The following is a 13,387-nucleotide window of genomic DNA, read 5'->3' on the forward strand; positions in this document are numbered from 1 at the left end:
ATTTTCGAACTTGATTCACTTCCCAAGAGTAGCTTTCAAACGATCCAAAACCAAAATTTTATTTGACACGGAAATCCATACAATGATCATTGTCTTTTTCATTTATGTGATTGCGTTTATAGTTGGTATCAAAAGCAAACGTTCCTTGCTGTAAATGTGCAATTGCGCATTTTGAAAGACCTCAATGTTTTTGCACTTGATCCATCTATACGCTGCCAAGGTAAATTTGGTACTGGAAGGATAAGGTTTTCAACAGCATTTTACCGTTTCACAAATACTTGTTACATGTATATATAATACCTCAAAGAACCTGGGACTATTATATATAGGACGATAGTATAGCTGACGCCCAATAAGGAATTCGAACTACTAAAGTTGCGCATTCAGAAAATATAGTGCTCTATTTACTTCATTATATAACTTTATTAAAACTACATTCTCAGCCTCCTTTTGCAGTTCAATTGAAAAGCATTGTGTTCTGTTCAGTATTTTTTTTCTTTTGAGGTTTAGTGTCCGTTTCCTAAAAACTACTGGGAATCCTTAAGTTGAGAGTTGATCGCGATTTTCACGCATTCGTTTGAGCTTTCGTTTCAATGCCAGAACACCTGAAACAAAAGAAATGGTAATCAACAAAGATTTTTTTTCGAAAATTTATGTACACTAGAACATACATTTTATAGTTTGGAAGGCTTTAGCAGAGGAATTATCATTTTTCGCATGGCGTGTTCCGCTTAGCTTGCTTTTACTGTAAAGTGAACTAAATGTTATTAATTCCATCATTCAACAGTTTCGCTAGAAATCTTACTCATGGAATAGTTTCAATTCAAGATATGCTCGCTCCAGATTCCGATGGTGTCGGTAGTTGCGAGTATCGTCAAGAAGTATACAGCGTACTGAAGATTCTCCCCCAATGCAGTCATATGGATTTAAATGATAAATTTTATGATACATGAGTTTTAAGATTGGCGAGTTCCATATGCACGAACAATACCACATCCAGAAAAAGATGTTCAAATACATATAAAGTTCTTTGTTAATGGCGTACAATGTAGGAATGAGAAACTCAAATGGCAACATATTGAGGAATAGGTAAGACCTGTATATAGAAAAAATGAGTAATCTAAATAAAATAAAACATCTAAAATATTACCATGAACTAAAATTAAGTATCACATATAACCTTAACGTAGTATCACGTTTTTCACTAGTATGCAGTGAAAGCAAGAGTAATGTTTCTTGGAACGCGTTGAACACCCCCAAGTAAATGTTGAGTAATACGCTATAATTTTCAAGTCGCAACACAAAACAGCATAGTAGTAATGCAGCATAGAAAATCTTAGAAACTGCTTCCGAATAATCACTGTTTCTCAAACGAGTTAGAGCACCAATTGTATCGAAGGAAACCAACACCATGGATACTATTTCAAACTTAACCACATCACATGCAGTTAGAAATATCGTGTTATTATATTGCGGGAAGTATTTACTGCTTTGATTCACGATTTCCGGGCGTATCAATAGCTTATGATACAATCCAAGGAATACTGTTGCAGCTGTGTAAAAGCAGATATTCCATGCGTGATGAACAGTTTGGGAATGTTTCAGTACTTGGACACGACCCCGACGAAGCACGAGCTGTAAAAACGAAAAAATGGATTTTTTTACTATTGTATATCATTGTAGTATGTAATAATAATGAAATTTCATTTACCTAGTGCTGTAATAATACCTTTCTCATATTACTCATATTCTCATTTATGTATAATAATGTCGTATTCTTTAAAAAATCTCTTTGGTGGAAAAGTTTGGTTGGGCATCATCTAGTATAAACAACCACCCCGATTCTGATAATCGACGGATTTGTGATACGAACGAATCTACACTTTCGTTCGAGTTCGAATTTTGCAGAAACCTCTGAGGAAACATAGTGAGTTCCACTGTTGCAGCTACTTCCGGATTACGGATACGAACGAATCTACACTTTCGTTCGAGTTCGAATTTTGCAGAAACCTCTGAGAAAACGTAGTGAGTTCCACTGTTGCAGCTACTTCCGGATTTTATACCCGAGTTGTCACATGTTAATTCAATTGAAATAAAACAAAAATAAACCTGTGATTTTCACTTACAGCAAAACAAAAGTTTAGCCATGAGAATGCAGCACCCAGAATAGCGGCGATTACTGCAATTGTTCGCCAGGATGCTTTTTCAAAGTTTTACACACAGTTCATAGGTGTTTATGTATCTGTTTTCTTTGGTATCATACATAGAATTATTTGTATATAGAATATGAGTGATATGAAGAAGAAATTATTACACGATCATTAAAAGTGTCATTACTAAGTAATGACACTTCTGCTCAAATGCTCGTCATTACTGCATTACTGTACATCATTACTTTTTAGCATTACACGTTCATTATTAATGATGAGTATTTGTAACTACTACAGCAATAGCAATAGCAATATTTTTATTTTCGTTTAGCTGAAAATAAATTTGATTTGCCATTGAAACGTTAAGGTTAATGAAATATTAACAATTTAAATCTACACTTTGTCATTTTTTCGCGTATAGTTCTAAAGATATTCAGCACTTCCACAAAAAAAATAAGAAGAAGAAATAATGTTGGTAATAATGGAAAATCCGGAATTCCATCATTACTCGTGTCATCACTGAACTCGTAGACCTTACACGATCATTAAAAGTGCCATTACTTTTTAGTAATGACACTTTTAATGATCGTGTAAGGGCCGCTATTACCCACATTATCAGATCCGAATCAATTCCGAATCGGCGAGAAATTTTCATTCGGAATTTCATGTGGAAATCATAATGGATTCCGAATCAATTCCAACTCCAGTGCAACAACCGATTCCGAATGAACCGGTTCGCCTACAACCGGTTGATTCGGAAATCATTCGGAATTGAGTGAGAAGATGCGGACTGAATTGTCAATTCGTCTTCTTCTTCTTCTTTCCTGATTTTGCACGTTTTCGTGCTGATTTTCAGTTTATTTTTAAACGAAAACATTATATAACTGAATAACAAATTTAAACCTTCTTGTTTTTCGGATATACAGAACTAGTAAAAAACCAGTTCTTCTTAGAATCCCAACATAAACTATTGAAATTCGCTGGAAATTAACAAAACGGCCTACCTTAGTCAGCATCATCCATTCCTCTAGCTGGAGTGTAGTGAAATGGCTTAAGTCGCTTGAATTTCACACTAACACATTGATAAAATGAGCCAATATTCAATGACATTTATAATGTCACTGTCAATCAGGTTGATCGAGCAGCTAACTCAGGCGAAAATTCTAGCACTGAACCGATCGAGCACTAAAAAATCATGCAGTCGAGTAAGAATTCATTGCTCATTCCGTCATTTCGATAATGTGGGTATTTGTATTTTTTAGTTGACACCCGGCCCGGTATTGTAAAGAGTAATGCCCCGTTTACACTTCTGCTGGCTGCCAGCATGCTGGTGTCAGTGTACTGCCCTCTTAGGAAAAAACGTTCAACTGTGGTCCAATGATCCAAAGTATTAGACCAACAAAGGACCACCGTTGAACGTTTTTTTCCTAAGAGGGCAGTACACTGACACCAGCATGCTGGCAGCCAGCAGAAGTGTAAACAGGGCATAAGGAATTTTCAATGCAAAACCACGGTAATCCGATATGCAGGTTCGCATATGAACTGTGGATAAAATTTTGAATGAGCATTCTGGCGAACACTTCCACATGTCTCTGCAATCGATACTGTTTGGGGTACTCACATTATGCAAAACTTTTGTTTCGCTTAAAATCACAAGTATATTTTTTAAATTAAATTCACAGGTGATTGAAACGACATGGAAAAAATTTGTCTTTTACATATATGGAAATCGAGTGAGAAGTATTCTAATTGTTGTGGTTGGGATATTTCTATACTAGGCAGAAGTACTTTGTTCTGGAAGATCACGGCAACCAGTCGATTACGAAGCAGCTTATTTCCAACGTATAGCAAATTTTAAATTTACATACACGCAGAGAAAAAAATGTAAAATTTACCAAATTTGGATTTAACACGATTTATGTTATTGAAATGATAAAAGAAAATTTGATTTGATATTGAAAATATTGTTGCTGTCATCTACAAAACAAGTTTGTTCCGATCAAAATTTTGATATATATAACAAATATTTTACTTGTACGTTCCTGTCAAAATAACAAACAATTCTACAATAAATTTAATTTAAAAATTAGTTTGAACTGAACGAAGTTTGGATATAGTTAATATTTAATGTTTTGTAGTTCAATTTAGACATTTTTGTTAAATTTAGCGATGCTTATGCTGTCGTTTGTGAAAATCATATATATTTGTTTGTTTTTAAGAAAAAACAAAGATTTATTTAGAATTATTTTTCAAGGTTTTTGCTATCGCTGTGAAAACAGACTTTACAACCGAGGCCCATTCGACTCAGTTCAAAGTTCAGTTTAGATACAAAGACTGACACCCCAGCTTTTTTCTAGAAACTATCAGACAATTTCATTATACTTAGATTTTATACATTTTTTTTTTGGTTTTCTATCTCTCATGTAGTTCAATATGATTGAAACCCGCTAGAAGAACATGTGAATCCATCCAAGGAAATCAAATATTTCACATGTAAACGGAAACGCACACGCACCATGCAAACCACCCATATATCTGATTGAAATAGAATTCATCACAAGGTATGCGTGTTTTCTCGCATAACGAACACCCTACCAGTCCCTAGTTGGTCATATAAACAATAATCTCATGCCTTTACCAAAAACGATAGTTTCACTTTCTTGGAATCTAAAATAATTTACATCGTTCAATGAAAAAAAAAAACAATTTTAATAAACCTAGTGGTGTTATAACGTCTTCCCCATTAACATAAGTAGTAAGATTTTACGCCCATCGAATAGTCAGGCCTACAAGATCAAATATATTTAAAATCTGTTTTGAAACTATCGTATATAAATATATTAACTAAGATTAAGAAGATTAAAACTTGAAATTCTGGAATTTCGTATGTGTGTGTGTGTGTGTGTGTGTGTGTGTGTGTGTGTGTGCGCGCGCGTATGTGTGTATGTAACGTTTTTTGCACTAACTTTTCTCGGGAATGGCTGAACCGATTTTTTGCACTAACTTTTCTCGGGAATGGCTGAACCGATTTTTACAAACTTAAATTCAAATGAAAGGTGTTATGGTCTCATACGTAATTCCTGAATTTCATCAGGATCCGACTTCCGGATTCGGAAATATAGGGTAAAGTGTGTTAAAAATTTTATACTGCTAATAAACAACATAACCAGGGCCGAACAACATAACATACCATTCGACTCAGTTCGTCGAGTACGCAAAATGTCTGTGTGTGTGTGTGTGTGTGTGTGTGTGTGTGTGTGTGTGTGTGTGTGTGTGTGTGTGTGTGTGTGTGTGTGTGTGTGTGTGCGTGTGTGTGTGTGTGTGTGTGTGTGTGTGTGTGTGTGTGTGTGTGTGTGTGTGTGCGTGCGTATGTGTGTATGTAACGTTTTTTGCACTAACTTTTCTCGGGAATGGCTGAACCGATTTTTTGCACTAACTTTTCTCGGGAATGGCTGAACCGATTTTTACAAACTTAAATTCAAATGAAAGGTCTTATGGTCTCATACGTAATTCCTGAATTTCATCAGGATCCGACTTCCGGATCCGGAAATATAGGGTAAAGTGTGTTAAAAATTTTATACCATCACTGAAAAGTGCGAAAAACCGTAAAAAGTTTTTTAAATCGACCTCAAATCTTTTCCAATTGATAGTTTTTATCAGTAGACGGTCAAACAAATCTATTTCGGTTATTGTTTTAAGAATCGAAGAAAAATAATTTTGAAGAATACCACAGTATTATATATGATAGTACACTGAGTCAAAATCTCCCATTGGATTTACGTGAGAAATCACATACTTATTGAAAAAAGCCCACCACATTATATTCATATGCATCGTGTAACATTTATATGTTAATTTATTATATTTAATTGAAATCTCGATAACTTTTAAGTGTACAGCACTTACGCCTTATGTGTGAAGCACGTAGGCAGATTTCATGTGTAAAGCAAATATAAATTACGTGATTGTAAGCTGAGAAATTGTTTGAAATAAAAATGGCAGTAAGTAACGAAGAACAGAGTGCTCGCAGATTTGGGATTAGAAATTGTCTGTTTGATCTTTTACGTAAGTTTACACGAGCTATCAAAAAATAATTCTAAAAATAATTAACATTTTTCAGAATTCAACAGCGACTTTTTCGTTTCATGTAGGCAACGGAATGCTACTTTTATATGGACGCTACAGTGTACCAGTTATAATAAGTATCAATTTAGCTTACATATTCGTTATTAAAAAATTAGAAAAATTCATTTTAAATATATGAAGGAAACGTAAAATCATTTTCATTCAATAAACATCAGCCATACTGCCAATAAGTCAATAGACAAGCTTTTGATTACCATTGAAAAAATACATAGAAGTTAAATGAAATACCGATAAATAATATATGGATTTCATATAAGACCCATGTGATATACTAATAATAGGTAGGTGAAATTCACATAAAACATACGTGTTGCCAACATTGATTTTCATTATGTGGGACACATGGCCGTCATATATGGGGAAATTAACTTTTACGTGCAAAGTATTATGGAAAATAATCATATGTTTTTGCATTTGAATACTAAGTAATGTTTATTTTGAGTGTATGATTGATATGAGAAGGCATCATTACACCATTAGGTGGATTAAAACAGGTTTTTTCCCTACATTCATTATCTTTACAAACAATCTTGAACGAAACCAACATGACATTCAATCAATTCAAAACCCTTACCTCCAAGCTTTTTTTGAAGTAGAAGAAAATTACTGCTAATAAACAACACAACCAAAATATTGAATTTATCGTTTTTCTCGGGCTATTATCACTACCGATCTGTGACTTCAGAGAGTGAAGATATAGCGCGAATTGGAATAACATCCTCAAAAACTACAGCCCGACAATCGTAATTCAATCAACAAAAATATAAAGAACTATTTTGCATTATTTTCAGGAATCATTTTCACTGCTTCTAAGAAATTAGCACGGTAATAGCTATTTGAAAACTAAAAATCAACACAAATTCGATTTAAAACTTTCTGAGCAAGATATATTACACCAAATTAAGACATAAACAAATAACTTTTCCACTGTTTTTCGTTTTGTTTTGATTCCTTGCTGACAGTGTTACACTCAGAAAAATCATCACTTCAATGCTACGTGAAAACGTATGTGATTATTATCCATAGAACTTTTCTTGTAATACTTATGTGAAGTATAGATAGCACAGAATGAACTCATGAACTCTTAGTCCACATTTGTATCACGTAATATCTACGTCACTTTTTTCGTAGATTCCATAGAATAACTTTGTGAAATTTATACAAAGTTCATTTAAATTGTACTGTAAAATTTATTTCATCTGAACTTACATTTTACCAGAATTTTACTTAATAGTGACATTATTTTCATGTAATTGTTACTATAAAGTTCTATATTGAATCTTAATAATGTATATTGGTACTAAAAACTAATAGATTACATAGTCTGTTGAACATAACATTGTGATAAATTTTGTTTGCACGCAGATATTCTGCAAATTTTACTTTTAAATTCGTTTCTGTTGAAGCACTGGTGAAAAATATCAGAAATATAGAATGCATCGTAGTAGTTCAAGATGTGATTAATGTGCTGGAACACAATCTAGAGGATTTGCCTTTGCTTATGCAAATAAGTTGTTGAGGATTGGGTTCGCAGAGCCATTTAGTAAACTCAATGAATGGTACATTTGCTTATAAATTATACTCCTGCTTGGTACTAATATTAGATCTGAAAGTATAATAAAAATTAGCTGGACTTCATAACTGCCGATATAATCAATGAGCAATTATTTACCCAAAAATCACTGTGATAAATACCGTATAAGGGTCAAAAGTGATTTGGCCTATGTTGTTTGTTCTAGGCTTTTCAACTGACGCCATATCGCGAGCACGAAATGAACATGACAAAATGAATTCAAGTAAGTACGTGACACATAAAATATATGTGACAACAGCAATAATTCTGACATATGGTTCATTTCATATTCAATCATGATCCGATGGTTGTTAAGGAGATCACGTAAACTCCGATGACAAAGCCATTTTTGGAATCTACGTGTTTTTTCACATAAGGTTAACGTGTGGATTTTTTTGAGTGTACGAATTATAATTACACTGAAAAAAACACGTGAATTCAATCTGTTTCAAACACTTCAAATCACGGTTGATTTTTCAATAGGGCGTATAAGCAAGTGACAGTTTCTCTTTAATCACTCTCTCTTTCGATTATTGTGATGTGTTTAAAAAGATTTTCTTTGATATCACTATTCTGTTTGAAAGTCGAAAGTTTCGGTTTCTTTTCATGCAAAGAGTTGAGTGATAAACGTGGGAACCGCTTGGTATGTAATAGAAGAGAAAGTAAACAAAGAGAAACTGTCACTTGCTTAAACGCCCTATTGAAAAATCAACCGAGAAATTCAAAGATAGCATACTACACTCAGAAAAATATTATGGCCAACTTGACCATGTGAGTGTAGTGGTTTTCAACCGACTATTAAATCAGATGATTTCAACAATAGTCAAGTTCATGTTTACTTTAAATGGTATCGGCTCTAGAATATAACTATTGAACAGTATGTTGTATGAATAACTAATACGATTGAGATGATCAGCCTAACCATGACCAAATCTTTGTTTACATTGTAGTTTTTACTATACCAGAGCCATGGTATTTTCGACATTTCACCACAGACTAACAGACAGGACACTCGAATTAGATTCTTCAAACATTTTAACGGTCATTTCGAATATTCCTTTATTTGGGACAGTACTCACATGTGTCATGATGGCGCCACGTTACCCTATCAAAAACATCCTGTCTGTCATCTATACTGTGTTTATTTTTTTCATTTACCAACAGAGTTGCCATTCATGCAGAATTACATGTAATGTATTGATTTGTATACGTCCATGCGAATTTCATGCAGGATACAAATTTTATACATATTGCCAAAACTATATACAGAATTATGCCTACTTCTCATCCTCCAACGCAATACAAAATCGAACCCGTTTTGTTACAATATTTACTTGCTTCTGGTCTGCCGCCACTTAATTTCGGGTGAAAACTACCAACACAATAAAAAATAGTCTAGATGAACTACGTTGAGTCAAATAAATGGTTACCTTACAACATCACGAAAAAGTTAAATATATTATAAACTTTGTTCTTTTTTTTTTGCGATATTCTCCTAACTAGAGATCATTTTTTTTTGTAGAAACAGACAATGAAAATTATAGAATGATAGTACTCAAGGGAGAGCAAGGATGTGAAAATATAGAACGGAAAAGTGAGACGTGACAGAGGGTCATTTAAGCAAGCCTAAGCCCAACTCCTCTGGTAGAAGGTAAAAGTTAAGTTACTAGAAGATTTCTGCTTGCTTAAATGACGCTCTGTCACGTCTCACTTTTCCGTTATATATTTTCACATCCTTGCTCTCCCTTGAGTACTATCATTCTATAATTTTCATTGTCTGTTTCTACAAAAAAAAATGATCTCTGGTTAGGAGAATATCGCAAAAAGAAATATTGACTACTAAACTTAGTCGTTAAAAAAAAAAGAAAAAGAGTATATATTATCAACGTAATCCAAAAATTTATTGTGACGATTCATTTTCAAAAATTTTGATGAAATCAGGCATAACTGCAAGCAGCTGATCGGTGTTGACAAACGAGGGGAAACCAACTAGTAAAAAAACTTTTACGTAACACAAGGGGTGTACCGATAGTAAATAGTTCGCGCAGTACAATATAGGTGAAACTAGTGCATCACGAAAAATTATTTTTATAAGAATTTACTCATACTGTCATGTCTGTTAGTCTGTGATTTCACTTCCAGTTATTTCGAAACTAAAAGCATTGGTTGATTCAACAATGCTGAAGATCATAATTTTCTAATTTGAATACAACTGAATAGAAATATAACATTAAAATACGATTATTTTTGTTTTATAGTAGTTCTTTAGTGGGTTACATAGCTTCTGCTGCATCTGGGCCGTGTAAATTCACCTTCCGAAACGATAATTATTTCATCTGTGGACATCAATCGACCAGGTTGCTTGTCTCAAAAATGATCAAATAAATGATGATCACTTTCAGTACAGATACAAACCAAGATTTGGATAGAAATTAGCATAGATGAAGCCATTGATAAAAATTTTTAAGCTCAGTTATCGTCGCGAATCGAACATTTTTCCAAGCATTATTATCATTTCAGATATAAAACTAATACCGTTGTTTTTGTCTTGTCAAACCAAGTGCTTGAATAAGTACCAAAATGATCTGTTTGGTTTTCATTGCCGAAACCGGTAATCACGGCTAAGGTAGCGGTCAAAAATAATAGTTGTTTTGTCTTAGTTACCAATATAAACATTTTAAGAACAATTTCAATTTGATATTAAGAGTTACTGAAGAGTAGTGATATTACGATACAGTTTTCATTGACGAGATGCAGGTCGCGTCATCGGTAGAAACGTACCGCTCATATACGTTATTCGAAACACTAGTCGAATAGTCTTGACCTTAGCTAATAAAAATCATGTTCATTGACTCAAAATAGACGAAAATTACGAGAAATAAATATCACTCTCAACTCCGCTTGCAAATTATGATAACGCGATCTATGTCCAGTCAACGACATAGTGGCGTATTTGCGCCCGGGGTAATATGATTTGACGCTCTCATCGTAAGAGGGGTTTTAGCAAGCAAAACACGGTCCCTACAGCTTACAATCAAAAAGCGTGAGCAAAAAATCTCTCCGTTTGTACTGCCGTCCCAGAAACGTTAGGCCCGGGACTAATCAAAACTGAGATCCATCAATACCGTCACAATTTGGTGTCAACGATTGTCTGTATAGGTAAGTGTGTTATTATAAATCAGCGATGAGTTTCATCTTTACCATCATTTGATGGATTTCATCTTAAGGGGTTACACCACTGTAGAATTTGAAAAAAATTGGAAATTTTTTTTCCATTGCAAAAGGTCATGTATGATCTTAAAAATAATACTCCAAAAGATAAAAAAGGCAAAAATTTTTAGACGTCTAAATTTTGAGTTTTACCGCGAGACTCCGACTATTATACTTCACGTTTTTTTAGCTAGCCAGAACCACGTTTTTTTAACAGACTGGAAACATAAGTCAAGTAAATCTAGACCAATCGATTCAAAAATTTTACAGAATAGTACCGATAGTTATCTCCACAGATGTACGTAAGGGTTTTTGAAAATTATGAATATTTTTTTATGAACAATTTTGTAATGAAAAAATGCGGTTTTATTTTCAAAGGGCTGCCATTTCACAGAGAACCAATTAATTAAAAAACCGTACGTACCTCTATGCACACTGTAATATGAAATTAGAAAATGTTTTGTTCTAGATCGAAAATTGCGGGAGCTGAATTTCCGGCCGTCAAAATGCAGTACTTTCGCGGAAATGCCACCAAGTCGCCATTTTGTTTTTAAAACTGATCATTTTTTTGTACCTAAATATACATATTAAAATTGCTTTATACAAAATTCGAATTACTCTATTTTTTGGGTCCCAAAATAATTCCCCAAAAAAGTCCTACTTTTTTCTACAGTGGTGTAACCCCTTAAATCATGAGGTGAGCTGATGCATAGAAAAAATGAGCCTCGTGAGTTTTTGCCATACTTGGCAATTAGCGGAAATAGTAGACTTAATCCGAGATCAGAATTGACTGCATGACCAAAGATTCTTAGGTCACGTTGGTCATTGTTGCTATAATAAGAGCCTTCGCCGAAGAAATGGTATTGTGGGGATGTTCATGAGCACACTTCACTGTTAGAGTAAACAATTCTCGAGTAAGTTTCAAAAAATGGAAAAAATATGTTACAATCCCATAAGGCTTAGATAATCGATTAGACAAAAATTAACTGATAAAATCGCAAAAAGTGCAATAATCTGCGTCGCCTGAAGCGAATTCACGCCACCGAAATGAAAGAAAAAGGTGATTGTTCGGTATGCTTTGACTAAAAATTAATTCCAAAAATTGGTTCAATTTTAATTATTTGAATAAATAATTGTAATTCATATCAAATATATTCTTAATTTAGTCTTCTTCGGAAAATCACTATAACGTCGGCTGAGGACAATAATTTAAAATAAAAAGTTACAAAACACTTATAATATAAACATAAAATAGTTATTTGGTACCTTTTTGTCACAAACTAGATTGGTTGCAATTTTGTTTTGTATTACAAGGTATATTATGAGAAAAACAGTTTAAACATTAGTTGGTGCATCCATTGCACAGATAATAGTTTTCATTATGGCAGCAGCGGCTAGAGATGCATAGTTTTGCCATTTCTTGGATGTAGTTCCGTCTTTGTAATCAGAAATGCCTTTAATTAAAATAAAACTGTCTCTACAGTTTCCAACTATGCTATCAAGCACAGAGTTCATTTCTACATCGGTAGCCACTAGGCCATACTCCTGAGAGTACATAGTCCTCAAACTATCAGATTTAACGACATCATATCCAGAACCAATCGGTCCAACATGTAATCGAGTTTGAGGAACACCATCAACATCGTCCTGCGACACTGGATGAGCCACTTCAATCACGTCTTTGTTTCCAATGTTCATATACAGTTTGTCTGTGTTTGGGGCTGGTCTATTGAAATCATTGTCACTTTTATTCTGAAGATTGATCAAACCTTCTTTTATGTAAGCTTGCCACGGTTTCTTATCATCGTCATTAATCTGAAGTGTTTTACCGATCAACTGCAAACAGTCATTCAATGGGTAATATGTTTTAACCTCTCCTTGATTGCTGTAAACATAGCAGTACGGTTTTGGAACAAATTTGGAATCGATGGCATCCAACGAACTCTTGTTTTGTTCGGACAACGATGCAATAACAACATCTCCCAACCGAACATGCTTCTTGTAATCAGTATAATGAGGGATGCCTCCCGCTAACCCAACGATGAATACATAGTCTACCTTCTGGAACGTTCCCAGCAAACGTGTCGTTGTATTACCAGCCGCTGTCATAGCCTCGCGTGTACTACCTATTGAGGGTAATTTAGTGCTGACGATACGATGAGCTCCAATATTACCCAGAGTATAAACGTTTGATTCACCTGAAATTTACAAAACATTAAATGAGTTAACACTATCAACATGAGTAGTATCAAACCAACAAGAATTAAACCTCCACCGTAAAAGCATTCGAGATGAGAATTGTTCTTTT

The 13,387-nt window shown here is 34.0% G+C and overlaps 2 protein-coding genes across 11 annotated transcripts in view; both read right to left on the reverse strand.

Moving 5' to 3' along the window:
• Window positions 1–389: 389 nt before the first annotated feature.
• On the reverse strand, window positions 390–7,217 carry LOC131425163 (uncharacterized). The gene is made up of 5 exons (XM_058586797.1): window positions 6,871–7,217; window positions 1,151–1,635; window positions 806–1,096; window positions 672–745; window positions 390–605 (listed from the first exon to the last, which is right to left on the reverse strand). Exons 1-5 carry the CDS (start codon window positions 7,012–7,014, stop codon window positions 541–543), a joined length of 1,059 nt encoding a protein of 352 aa, XP_058442780.1. The 5' UTR covers window positions 7,015–7,217; the 3' UTR covers window positions 390–540.
• Window positions 7,218–12,181: 4,964 nt separating this feature from the next.
• The window catches only part of LOC131425162 (uncharacterized), a 38,404-nt gene continuing 37,198 nt past the window's right edge, over window positions 12,182–13,387 (reverse strand). For 9 of the 10 annotated variants that reach the window (XM_058586788.1, XM_058586791.1, XM_058586790.1 and 6 more), the window contains one exon: window positions 12,182–13,277. In XM_058586788.1, the coding sequence (XP_058442771.1) occupies window positions 12,415–13,277 (863 nt within the window). In that variant the 3' untranslated portion in view covers window positions 12,182–12,414. The remainder of the gene's footprint in view (window positions 13,278–13,387) is intronic. The other variant, XR_009228944.1, reaches the window with a different exon arrangement.

This window comes from Malaya genurostris, chromosome 1 (assembly GCF_030247185.1).
Source record: "Malaya genurostris strain Urasoe2022 chromosome 1, Malgen_1.1, whole genome shotgun sequence".
NCBI classification, from domain to species: domain Eukaryota; kingdom Metazoa; phylum Arthropoda; class Insecta; order Diptera; family Culicidae; genus Malaya; species Malaya genurostris.

Excerpts from the sequence above, each read along its gene's own strand:
- LOC131425163 (XM_058586797.1), bottom strand. The coding sequence starts at position 7,014 with ATGTTATTCCAATTCGCGCTATATCTTCACTCTCTGAAGTCACAGATC. Across the intron at positions 1,636-6,870 it reads ACTTCAAAAAAAGCTTGGAG|CTCGTGCTTCGTCGGGGTCG; the intron begins GTAAGGGTTTTG and ends TCGTTTTTACAG. Across the intron at positions 746-805 it reads GAATTGAAACTATTCCATGA|TAAAAGCAAGCTAAGCGGAA; the intron begins GTAAGATTTCTA and ends TTCACTTTACAG.